Here is a 13199-nt window from a genome sequence, read left to right on the forward strand (position 1 = left end):
ACATATACACAGAAAGCCATTTAATTGTTCGCTCTGTGCGGCGACATTCAATACAAAAAGCTCAATGCGATTGCATCTTATTAACGAACATCTCGAAAGACCATGCTGCTGGTTGCCGAGTGTCGAAAATTATGCACATTTTAAAAATTTAACTGTAAAATAAGAGGAAATAAGAAGAAACGATTTCCAGTGCTCGAATTTATTTTTCTTTATGTTGATATCTTTCAGAATTATTTAGATGTATTAGATTTATTGATTAATGTTTTGTACTACTTTTTGTATTAAGGATTGAAAAGAATCTTGCATATAAAAGTATATTATACGGAAATTATTGGTACTGAATATAATTTCGTCATTATTTTCAAAAAAATATTATCTTTTGGCCTTTTTAACAATTATTGGAACAAAAAAAATAAAACGATAATAAGCTTTGATTAAGATGCAAGAAAGAGAGAGAGAGAAGTAAGAAAGAAGAAGCAATATAAAATAACTAAGAACGATACAATATTCTGTAATTTTGGAAATTTAACATTAAATACTGCTGCAAAATTCATTAAATAACACCAGAAGAAGGGGACTAAACAAGAAAAACTGTAAGTAGTTTTCAGAAGATATTTTAAAATTATGAAAGAGAGAGGAAAATACACAACATATATGTATATATATTATAATAAAATTTTATATGTGTAGAATATATATATGTATAATTTATGTTATATGTAATCATGCAAAAAAATTTTTTAATAAGAGAAGAAGATCTTATGATATAGAGAAGATTAATAACTTATTTATAATTATTTATTTGCTAGAGGAAAGTAAGTGTAATCAAAAGTTTATTATTTTTCTGTTTTGAACAATCAAATATATTGTAATCGTCGAATTACGTTTATCAATATTTGTCCGCTTATATGTCACATATAAAATTTTATTATAGTATATGATTATATGATTGTATATACAAACATTAACAGATGCAGTAAACGATGAAAAAATCTCTGGAAAATCTAAAATTTTATCTTAGAAAATATACTTACATTTATATTTACTTATTAATAGAGTTTTTGTTTAATACAAATTAGAACACTATTGCATTAATGTAATGAATAAATGATTGTCTATTATTAAGCATGTCCTTATTTTTTATTTTTCAGATTAAAGAATCCGATTATACACGATCGGACAACTGTCCATAGCTATTCTCGACAAAGATACAAGATACTTGCCGGAAAATACAAGAATAAAATTTGTTCGTTCCAAACTGAAGTAATCAATACGATCGACGAAGATTCAAAAAATATCTCCTCTTTTACAAATAATATTGTTCACGATCAACCAATTGAATGTTTACCATCACAGGTAAATACATTTCCCATAATGCGCTCGTCGAATAAATCAACCAATGAGCAATGCAAGCAGAAAAACAAAAATGCAAAAGACAAAGGTTTCAATCCTATTAGATTGACGCACACAAATTGTGCGAAAGAAACGAAGGATATCTCGATGGAACACACCGCCGAGATGAACGAATCTATTACCTGTTTAAAAAAAAATATCAAACAGTCCAAAACCAAAAGGGTTGCATCCATCGATGAAGCGGCCATGATTTGCAAACTCTGTAATAAAAAGTTTCCCTCGCGGAAAAGCTATTGGGCTCATGTACGCACGCACACAGGAGAGAAATCGTACACGTGCCATATCTGCGGCAAACAATTTATTCAGAGCGGTAGTCTGTATTATCATCTGAAGCACGTGCATGATGGTGTGAAGAATCACGCTTGCGACATATGCGGCCGTAGCTTCGCTATGAAAACTGCCATGGAGGATCATCGGCGTATTCATACCGGTGAGCGCCCGTATGTATGTCATACCTGTGGCAAGACATTCAAGACAAAAGCGTCCCTCTATATACACAGCAAGACTCATACAGACGAATTCCCGCATAAGTGCATTTATTGCGCCAAGAGATTTCGCTGGAGACAGCGAATGCTTGGTCACTTGACGGTGCACACGGGTGAAAAAAGTCACACATGCGACATATGTGGCAAGGGTTTTGGCGTGAAGAATGACTTGACTAGGCACAAACGTGTCCATTCTGAGGAAAAGCCGTATACGTGTCAGCAATGCGGAATCAGTTTTGGTCAGAAACGTTATCTCAAAAGTCACGAACGCTTAAGATTAGGGATGTGCGGATATTCACAAGAATAAAGTTGAATCGAGTTCGATTAATCTTATCATGTTTGAACTAAATTCAAGTAAAACAATCACATATCCTGTATCTTATGATATATGTACGAGGGGACATATGTGTCAATATATATAGAGTACAATTTTTTCTTATAGAAAACTTGTTAGAAAATCAAAATTGAAAAATTAGTCATATTTTTTGTATGCTTTAATTTTATACAATTCTTAATGATATCGTGATAATTTAATTATATCCATAATTATAATTATATTATATTAGTATAATTATAGTATTATATAGTTATATTATATTACTAGTAATTATAAAAATTATAATGATTAATTTACTGGTATTATTTATTGATAATATATACATATGTAAGTAGATATATGCATATATATACATGTAATTATAATGATTATAATTATTAGCTTTACAATAATTATAATGATTATGTAATTTAGTTATTAACATCCGAAATTCTAAAGCCAAATTTTTCGGAAGTAAAAACATATATAGAGAAACTTTTAATTTATATTTCGATATACTCTTTCATATCGAATTATATCAAATAAATAGTTTTTATAATACATTATATATGCTAATATAACAATACGACGATATAATAATATAATGCTATGATGATAATATGAAAATTCAATTCAATTCAATTAAAAACAACAATTAAAAAATTTGAACAGTACAGACACGTTTTGCGAATATAAAGACAGGATTTTATTTTTATCATAAAACATGAAATTGTGGGACATGTATCGGCAGCATCATTGAAAATTGACATTTTAGGAAGTTCCCCAGGTAGCAAGATGACGTCTTCAGACGTCTTAATGATGTATAATGACATCATTAAAACGTTATTAGGATGTTATTTGACGTCACTCTGCTACCTGGGTCTTTTTTTAGAAAATACTAGATATATATGTTTATTTATTTATATTTATATTTCTAAGTTTTTTCATCTAAAGTTACTTTGTATTATAGAACAAATCACGTAAATCCATGACATGTGATATTTCAGAGCGGATAATGAGCCGATATCATTAATAAATAATAAGAAAGTAGTAGGTAATAATAGTTATTGTATATATAAAACATTCCAAAAAAATGCAAAAGTGTATAAATAATATAATTTATAGGCATATGTATTAAATGACTAGAGATCATTCTCAAAACCAAATTAAGCAGACTATTATTTTGTCCACCTCTTCCTCAATGCCGTTTTAGATTTTATATCATAAGTAATAAGTTTTTAAAAATAAAAAATTGAAAAACGTGATAAAATCAGATTAATTTTTATTGAAGACAAATAAGTCTTACATATTTTCCACAATATTATCATTACCCCTAATTAAATATTTACAGTTTAGGCAATATTTAAATAGTATCTCATTTACAATCCCAGAAGAAATTATTAACGAACTTCATATATGTAGTAGATCCGTAATTGACGGAAAAATCCGTGTACATTTTGAAAATTACAGTTGAAGAAATTATCTTGTATATATAATAAATAAAAAATTGTTCATGATTTAAAAAATCACCCTACATCATCGAACTATCACGATTTCACATTTTAAGTAAAAGCAGGTGCTAGAAAGGCGTCCTTGCACGTGCATCGGCTTTATCATTCTCAAGTTTTACCGCATCATTGTGACCTGTGCAACCGCGGTTTCCGAAGAAAGCAAGAATTAGACAAACATGTGTCCTGGCATTCCGATCAAAAGCCCTATATCTGCACTATTTGTAACGAGCGTTTCCGCAGCAAGAGTTGCGTCGTTTGTCATCAACGTATTAATACCGATCAACGGTCATATATTTATACGATTTGCAGCGCCAGATTCAATCAAAAACGCTATCTAAAGAAACACTGCGAAAACTTTCACAAAACCATACATACATAAACATAAACAGGATTTGTTGTTTGTTTATGGATATGTCCGGATGAGGTATAGAACACTGTACAAAATAATTCTTAAGCTATTGTTATAGACTCTGTGTAGCTCGTACACGCTGTAATGTCATTCTAATCAAAGTGAAATTATTCGGAATTACAAAATAAATTAATACGGTTGTATTTTTTAACAATATAAATCTATGCGAGTTCCTGATTAGGAAGAATTATAAATATTCAATTGAATAAAATCTTGACAAATAAAGAAAGAAAGTGGAAAAGAAAATCACGAACGAGACTCTTAAAGGAAAACCAATACTTAGAGGTATTATACAAGTATTATCTTTTAAAAAAAATTTAATAAACTTTTGTAAGAAAAAACATTATATATAGAACTGTTAATATAGAACCGCAAAGATGTCAGTAAATCAAGCAGTGAGCCTTTCGAAGAATCGTTTTTTTTTTTGCTACATATGTGACGAAAGATACACAAAAGAAGCAGATTTGGACTTTCACCATTTACTCTATCATAACGTTTCAAATTCTTGCTCTCGCTGTAATTTAGTCTTTTTCGATCACAGAAAACTTAAGAAACACAATCGAAAGCGGCACAATATAAAACACTCAGGCTGTATATTTTGTCCTGAGGCTTTTGACGGATTAATGTATCGAAAGAAAGAGCATGATAAAACACAGTATCAATGTATATACTGCCATAAAGCTTTCCGTACATCAACGAAACTATATAATCATCTACATATACACAGAAAGCCATTTAATTGTTTGCTCTGCGCGATGACATTCAATACAAAAAGCTCAATGCGATTGCATCTTATTAACAAACATCACAAAAAACCATGCTGTTGGTTGCCGAGTGTCGAAAACATTTTAAAAACTTAATTGTAAAATTGTAGAAAGATATAAGAAGAAAATATATCTCGATCTCTAATGTTGAAATGTTAGTGTTAATTCTCTTCATGTCAATATCATTTAGAAATGTTTATAGATATATTAAGTTTATTAATTTTCTATGTTATAGATTAATTTTTTATATTACAGATTGTGAAGAGAATCTTACGTATAAACGCAAACTATATATAAATTATATTGGTACTGATTATAATTTTGTCATTATTTTTACAAATATATATTTCAGACTTTTTAATAATTATTGAAACAAAAAGAACCAAACAATATTCAGCTTTGATTAAGGCGGAAGAAAGAAGTTGCAACAAAAAATAACTGACAACGATGTAATATTCTATAATTTTAGGAATTTATCAATTTCTGCTTCAAAATTTGTTAAGTAATATTTGTTTGTTAAGTAATAATATCAGAAGAAGAGGACTGAATAAAAAAAATTAGTAGGTAAACTTCAGGAAATATATTTTAAAATTGTTAGAAAGCAAAATATTATATATATATATATATATATATATATATATATATATGTATATATGCATCGAATATGTCTATATTTGTCTGAGGTATGTATACGTATACATCACAGACAAGTATAGACACCTCTGCTTACATCTTGTAATTTTTCTTAAAGTATATCTATCATTGTTAATATATATATATATATATATATATATATATATATATATATATACACTTATGTAATGAGTAAATTTTTATTGATAATGGAAATCGCGGTAATTACATTATATTTGTTCAAAACAGAAAAATAATGAAGTTTTCTATATGTCTTATCTATTTGCTTATATGTACTTTCCTCTAGCAAATATGAAATTCTAAATAAATAATTAATTTTCTGTATAAGATCTTTTCCTCTTATTTATTAAAAATTTATGTAAAATTAAGACTTATGTTTTTATTAAAAATTATTCTTATACATAATATATAAATATTAAACACATAAAATTTTATTGTAGATACATGATAATATTTACAAACAAATGATAAAGAGAGCAAACGATGGAAAAATCTCTCGAAAATATGAAATTTTATCTTAGAAAATATAGCTTTATATATTTTATATTTAGATTTTTAATATTTTTTATTTTATAAAAATTATGGAATATTAATTAAGATAAGATGAAGATATATATAATATAAATGATTGTCTAATAATAAATACATATGCTTATATTTTATTTTTCAGATTAAAGAATCAGATTGCACAGCTGCCTATAACTATTCTCGACAAAGATATAAGATGTTTGCCGAAAAATGCAATGTTAAAATTTATTCGATCCAAATTGAAACAGTCGATATGATCGAAGAAGATCGAAAAAATATTTTCTTCTTTACAAATAATATTATTAACGATCAACCAACTGAATGTTTACCGTCGCATAAATACATTCCCCATAATACGCTCATCAGATAAATCAACAAACAGAAAAACATTGTATATATATATATAAAGGAAAAACATATAAAAGACAAAGGTTCACCTGGATTAGACTGACGCACACAAGCGTGAAAGAAGCGAAGAATATTCTGATAAAATGCATTGCCGAAGTTAACGAATCTATTATCTGTCTAGAAAGAAATGTCAAATAATCCAAAGTCGAAAGAGATGCGGTAATGATCCATAGATGTGGTAATAATTTGCAAACACTGTAATAAAAAGTTTCCCCTATATGAGAGAGCTACTAGGCTAGTCCGATTAATCTCATCATGTTTAAATTCGAGTAATTGCATACTGACACATATCCTATGTCTTGAGATATATATATCAGTACATATGTCTCTCCCCTTATATATATATATATATATATATATATATATATATATATATATATATATATATATATATAAGGGGATACATATGTACTGATATATATAAAGTGCAATTATTTTTCATATAAAACTAGTTAAAAAATCTCAAACTTGAAGAATTAGTCATATTTTTCCTATACTTGAATTTTACACAATTTTCAATGGTACAATGGTTATAATTTAATTATTATATTACTAATTATAATTATTAATTATGTTATATTAATAATATTTATTATTTTAATTATAATATTATATTAATTATAATTATTGACTAATAGTTAAAATTGCACATTAATTATATTATATAATAATAAAATAAAATAATAATAGTATTTATATAGTATATAGTATTTATATAGTATATAACAATATTTTTATTATAGAATTTAATAATTATAAAACTTATAATTATTAATAATGTACACATATATATGTATACATGTAATTATAACGTTTATAATTATTATTTTTAGAATGATTAATGATTATATCATTTAATTCAAAATATCATGATATCTAAAATCAAACTTTTCGAAAATAAAAACTCGTATATATGCGAAATTTTTAATTTATATTATCGATATAATTAATGATTACATAATTTAATTATTAGCTTCCTGAATTTTACAGTCAAGTTTTTCGAAAATGAAAATTTGTATATGACAAATTTTTAATTTATATTTTCGATATAATTTTTCAATATATTTTTATCATGAAATTTGAAATTGTTGAACATGTATCGCAGTATAGAATCATTAAAATTATATATATTAGGAAATTTTTTAGAAAACACCAGAAATATATGCTTATATTTATTTAAATTTATATTTCTAAGTTTTTCCGTTTACAGTTACTTTGTATTATAGAACAAATCACGTAAATCCATGACATGTGATATTTCAGAGCGGATAATGAGCCGATATCATTAATAAATAATAAGAAAGTAGTAGATAATAATAGTTATTGTATATATAAAATATTCCAAAAAAATGCAAAAGTGTATAAATAATATAATTCATAAGCATATGTATTAAATGACTAGAGATCATTCTCAAAACCAAATTAGGCAGACTATTATTTTGTCCACCTCTTTTCCTCAATGCCGCTTTAGATTTCATATCATAAGTAATAAGTTTTTAAAAATAAAAAATTGAAAAACGTAATAAAATCAAATTAATTTTGAAGACAAATAAGTCTTACATATTTTCAACAATATTATCATTATCCCTAATTAAATATTTACAGTTTAGGTAATATTTAAATAGTATCTCATTTACAATCCAAGAAGAAATTAATAACGAACTTCATGTATGTAGTAGATTCGTAATTGACGGAAAAATCCGTGTACACTTCGAAAATTACAGTTGAAGAAATAATCTTGTATACATAATAAATAAAAAATTGTTCATGATTTAAAAAATCACCCTACATCATCGAACTATCACGATTTCACATTTTAAGTAAAAGCAGGTGCTGGAAAGGCGTCCTTGCACGTGCATCGGCTTTATCATTCTCAAGTTTTACCGCATCATTGTGACCTGTGCAACCGCGGTTTCCGAAGAAAGCAAGAATTAGACAAACATGTGTCCTGGCATTCCGATCAAAAGCCCTATATCAGCACTATTTGTAACGAACGTTTCCGCAGCAAGAGTTGCGTCGTTTGTCATCAACGTATTAATACCGATCAACGGTCATATATTTATACGATTTGCAGTGCCAGATTCAATCAAAAATGCTATCTAAACAAACACTGCGAAAACTTTCACAAAACCATGCATACATAAACATAAACAGGATTTGTTGTTTGTTTATGGATATGTCCGAATGAGGTATAGAACACTGTACAAAATAATTCTTAAGCTATTGTTATAGACTCTGTGTAGCTCGTAGACGCTGTAATGTCATTCTAAGTGAAATTATTCGGAATTACAAAATAAATTAATACGGTTGTATTTTTTAACAATATAAATCTATGCGAGTTCCTGATTAGGAAGAATTATAAATATTCAATTGAATAAAATCTTGACAAATAAAGAAAGAAAGTGGAAAAGAAGATCAGGAACGAGACTCTTAAAGGTAAACCAATACTTAGAGGTATTATACAAGTATTAACTTTTAAAAAAAATTTGATAAACTTTTGTAAAAAAAAAAAACATTATATAAAGAACTGTTAATATAGAACCGCAAAGATGTCAGTAAATCAAGCATTGAGCTCTTTCGAAGCCCTTTGCTACATATGTGACGAAAGATACACAAAAGAAGCAGATTTGGACTTTCACCATTTAGTCGATCATAACGTTTTCAATTCTTGCTATCGCTGTAATTTAGTCTTTCTCGATCACAGAAAACTTAAGAAACACAATCGAAAGCGGCACAATATAAAACACTCAGGCTGTATATTTTGTCCTGAGGCTTTTGACGGATTAATGTATCGAAAGAAAGAGCATGATAAAACACAGTATCAATGTATATACTGCCATAAAGCTTTCCGTACATCAACGAAACTATATAATCATCTACATATACACAGAAAGCCATTTAATTGTTTGCTCTGCGCGATGACATTCAATACAAAAAGCTCAATGCGATTGCATCTTATTAACAAACATCACAAAAAATCATGCTGTTGGTTGCCGAGTGTCGAAAACATTTTAAAAACTTAATTGTAAAATTGTAGAAAGATATAAGAAGAAAATATATCTCGATCTCTAATGTTGAAATGTTAGTATTAATTCTCTTCATGTCAATATCATTTAGAAATGTTTATAGATATATTAAGTTTATTAATTTTCTATGTTATAGATTAATTTTTTATATTACAGATTGTGAAGAGAATCTTACGTATAAACGCAAACTATATATAAATTATATTGGTACTGATTATAATTTTGTCATTATTTTTACAAATATATATTTCAGACTTTTTAATAATTATTGAAACAAAAAGAACCAAACAATATTCAGCTTTGATTAAGGCGGAAGAAAGAAGTTGCAACAAAAAATAACTGACAACGATGTAATATTCTATAATTTTAGGAATTTATCAATTTCTGCTTCAAAATTTGTTAAGTAATATTTGTTTGTTAAGTAATAATATCAGAAGAAGAGGACTGAATAAAAAAAATTAGTAGGTAAACTTCAGGAAATATATTTTAAAATTGTTAGAAAGCAAAATATTATATATATATATATATATATATATATATATATATATATATGTATATATGCATCGAATATGTCTATATTTGTCTGAGGTATGTATACGTATACATCACAGACAAGTATAGACACCTCTGCTTACATCTTGTAATTTTTCTTAAAGTATATCTATCATTGTTAATATATATATATATATATATATATATATATATATACACTTATGTAATGAGTAAATTTTTATTGATAATGGAAATCGCGGTAATTACATTATATTTGTTCAAAACAGAAAAATAATGAAGTTTTCTATATGTCTTATCTATTTGCTTATATGTACTTTCCTCTAGCAAATATGAAATTCTAAATAAATAATTAATTTTCTGTATAAGATCTTTTCCTCTTATTTATTAAAAATTTATGTAAAATTAAGACTTATGTTTTTATTAAAAATTATTCTTATACATAATATATAAATATTAAACACATAAAATTTTATTGTAGATACATGATAATATTTACAAACAAATGATAAAGAGAGCAAACGATGGAAAAGTCTCTCGAAAATATGAAATTTTATCTTAGAAAATATAGCTTTATTTTATATTTAGATTTTTAATATTTTTTATTTTATAAAAATTGTGGAATATTAATTAATATAATGAAGTTATATATAATATAAATGATTGTCTAATAATAAATACATGTACTCATATTTTATTTTTCAGATTAAAGAATCAGATTATGCACAGCTGTCTCTAGCTATTCTCAACAAAGATACAAGATGTGTTTGCCGAAAAATGCAATATTAAAATCTATTCGATCCAAATTGAAACAGTCGATATGATCGAAGAAAATCGAAAAAATATCTTCTCTTTTACAAAATATTGTTAACGATCAACCAATTGAATGTTTACCGTCGCAGATAAATACATTCCCCACAATACGCTCATCAGATAAATCAACAGAAAAACAAATACATCTAAAAGAAAAACATATAAACGACAAAATCCGACTAGATTGACGCACACAAGCGTGAAAGTAACGAAGGATATCCTGATAGGACGCATTGCCGAAGTTAACGAATCTATCTGTGTAGAAAAAATGTCAAATAATATCCAAAGCCGAAAGAGATGCATCCATAGATGTGGTAATGATTTACAAACACTGTAATAAAAAGTTTCCCTTATGGAAGAGCTACTAGGCTAGTCCAATTAATCTCATCATGTTTGAATTAAATTAGAGTAACTGCCAACAAACCCATATCCTGTATCTTAAGATATACATATATGAGAGGGGACATATGTAGCAATATATATAAAGTACAATTTTTACCTTTTAAAACTTGTTAAAAAATCAAACTCAAAAAATTAATCATATTTTTCCTATGTTTGAATTTTACACAATTCTCAATATATAATGGTACCGTTATAATTTAATTATTACATTACTAATTATAATTATTGATTATGATATATTAATAATATTTATTATTTGAATTATAATATTATATTAATTATAATTATCGACAAATAATTATAATTGCACATTAATTATATTATATAATAATTATGAATTTTGTACTTATTAATAATGTGTACATATGTATATATACATACATATATATACATGTAATTATAATGTTTATAACTACTACTTTTAGAATGATTAATGATTATATAATTTAATTCAAAACATCGTCATGATATTTAAAGTCAAACATGATAGCTAAAATCAAATTTTTCGAAAATGAAAACTCGTATATATGAGACATTTTTAATTTATATTTTCGATATAATTAATAACTATATAATTTAATTATTAGCTTTCTGAATTCTAAAGTCAAGTTTTTCGAAAATGAAAACTCGTATATGACAAATATTTAATTTATATTTTCGATATAATTTTTCAATATATTTTTATCAAATTTGAAGTTATTGAGCATGTATCGCAGTATTGCATCATTAAAAATATACATGTTAGGAAATTTTTTGATAATACCAGAGAAATATATGTTTATATTTACTTACATTTATATTTCCAAGTTTTTCCGTTTACAGTTACCTTTATTATAAAACAAATCATGCAAATACATGACATGTGATATTTGAAGACATATGGTGAGTCTTCATTTTCTATTAAATAATAAGACAGTAATAGAGATAATATTAATTATTAGCTATTGTATATGTAAAACATTCCAATGCAAAAGTGTATAAATAACATAGTTTGTATATGCATATGTATTAAATGACTAGAGAACCTTCTCAAACCAAATTATATAAACTGACTTTTTTATTTTGTTCACTGCAGTATATTCCTTTCCTTAATGTCGATTTAGATTTGGCGTTGTAAGCAATTTATTTTTCAAAGATAAAAAGATGAAAAACGTGATAATCAGGTTAATTTTTATTGAAGACAAATAAATTTTACATATTTTTCATAATACTATCATTATCCATATTTAAAAATTTACAGTTTATTTAGACAATATTTAAATAATATTTCATTTACAAGAATTGACGAGCTTTATTTATCTAGCAGAATCATAATTGCCGAAATCCATGAAAAATCCGTATGTATTTCGAAAATTACGTTACAGAATCATCTTGTATATAAACATAATAAATAAAAAATTGTTTATGATCGAAATATTGCCCTATCATCGAACTATCGTTTATCACTATTTCGCGTACACATTTTAAGTAATAGGTGCAAAAGCCGACGTATTCTATGTACCATGTGTTATGACAAGTATTTTTCATTACCGATTTTGCATTCCTACCGATCAATCGCATTATCTTATTTGAAGAAATAGTAGAGAAGTTTTCATAAGCTCTAGAGGCTTTTATAAAATATAAATGTGAAAGCAGGTTTGTTTATTATTTGGATAGCAATATAGCTCATATAGAGCATTGTATTAGCGCTAACAGTTAAGTTTACGATATCATCAAGTCTAATAGAATATCCAATAAAATATCATTTATACAGGGTGTCCTAGACCACCCGTACACCCCTTTTCTTTCAAAAACTAAGCATTTTAGAGAAAAACGTTTTCGACAAAAATTGTATGGTTTTGAGGGGAACATAAGAAGGTGTCATTGGTTTGACCTTGGATGGCATCGTTAAGGTGAGATCAAGGACACCTTTAATTTCTTAAATGGGACCACCTATTTTTTATTGCATATTCTTATAGCT

At 26.4% G+C, this 13199-nt stretch overlaps 1 protein-coding gene and 2 long non-coding RNA genes across 3 annotated transcripts; all 3 read left to right on the plus strand.

The window, feature by feature from the left end:
- The first annotated feature begins 160 nt into the window (after nucleotides 1–160).
- On the plus strand, nucleotides 161–3380 carry LOC145966592 (uncharacterized). Its single transcript, XM_083090793.1, has 2 exons — nucleotides 161–593; nucleotides 1152–3380. Exon 2 carries the CDS (start codon nucleotides 1375–1377, stop codon nucleotides 2203–2205), a length of 831 nt encoding a protein of 276 aa, XP_082946919.1. The 5' UTR covers nucleotides 161–593; nucleotides 1152–1374; the 3' UTR covers nucleotides 2206–3380.
- An 824-nt stretch (nucleotides 3381–4204) lies between these two features.
- Nucleotides 4205–6265, plus strand: LOC145966601 (uncharacterized). Its single transcript, XR_014437083.1, has 4 exons — nucleotides 4205–4419; nucleotides 4502–5052; nucleotides 5154–5462; nucleotides 6223–6265. It is a non-coding gene; the product is annotated as an uncharacterized LOC145966601 (long non-coding RNA).
- Nucleotides 6266–8774: 2509 nt separating this feature from the next.
- On the plus strand, nucleotides 8775–9977 carry LOC145966603 (uncharacterized). The gene is made up of 3 exons (XR_014437085.1): nucleotides 8775–8924; nucleotides 9028–9569; nucleotides 9671–9977. It is a non-coding gene; the product is annotated as an uncharacterized LOC145966603 (long non-coding RNA).
- Nucleotides 9978–13199: the final 3222 nt, after the last annotated feature.

Source organism: Camponotus vicinus, unplaced genomic scaffold, assembly GCF_025532165.1.
Source record: "Camponotus vicinus isolate PSW18456_S1 unplaced genomic scaffold, iyCamVici1.0 SCAF_2, whole genome shotgun sequence".
Classification (NCBI taxonomy): domain Eukaryota; kingdom Metazoa; phylum Arthropoda; class Insecta; order Hymenoptera; family Formicidae; genus Camponotus; species Camponotus vicinus.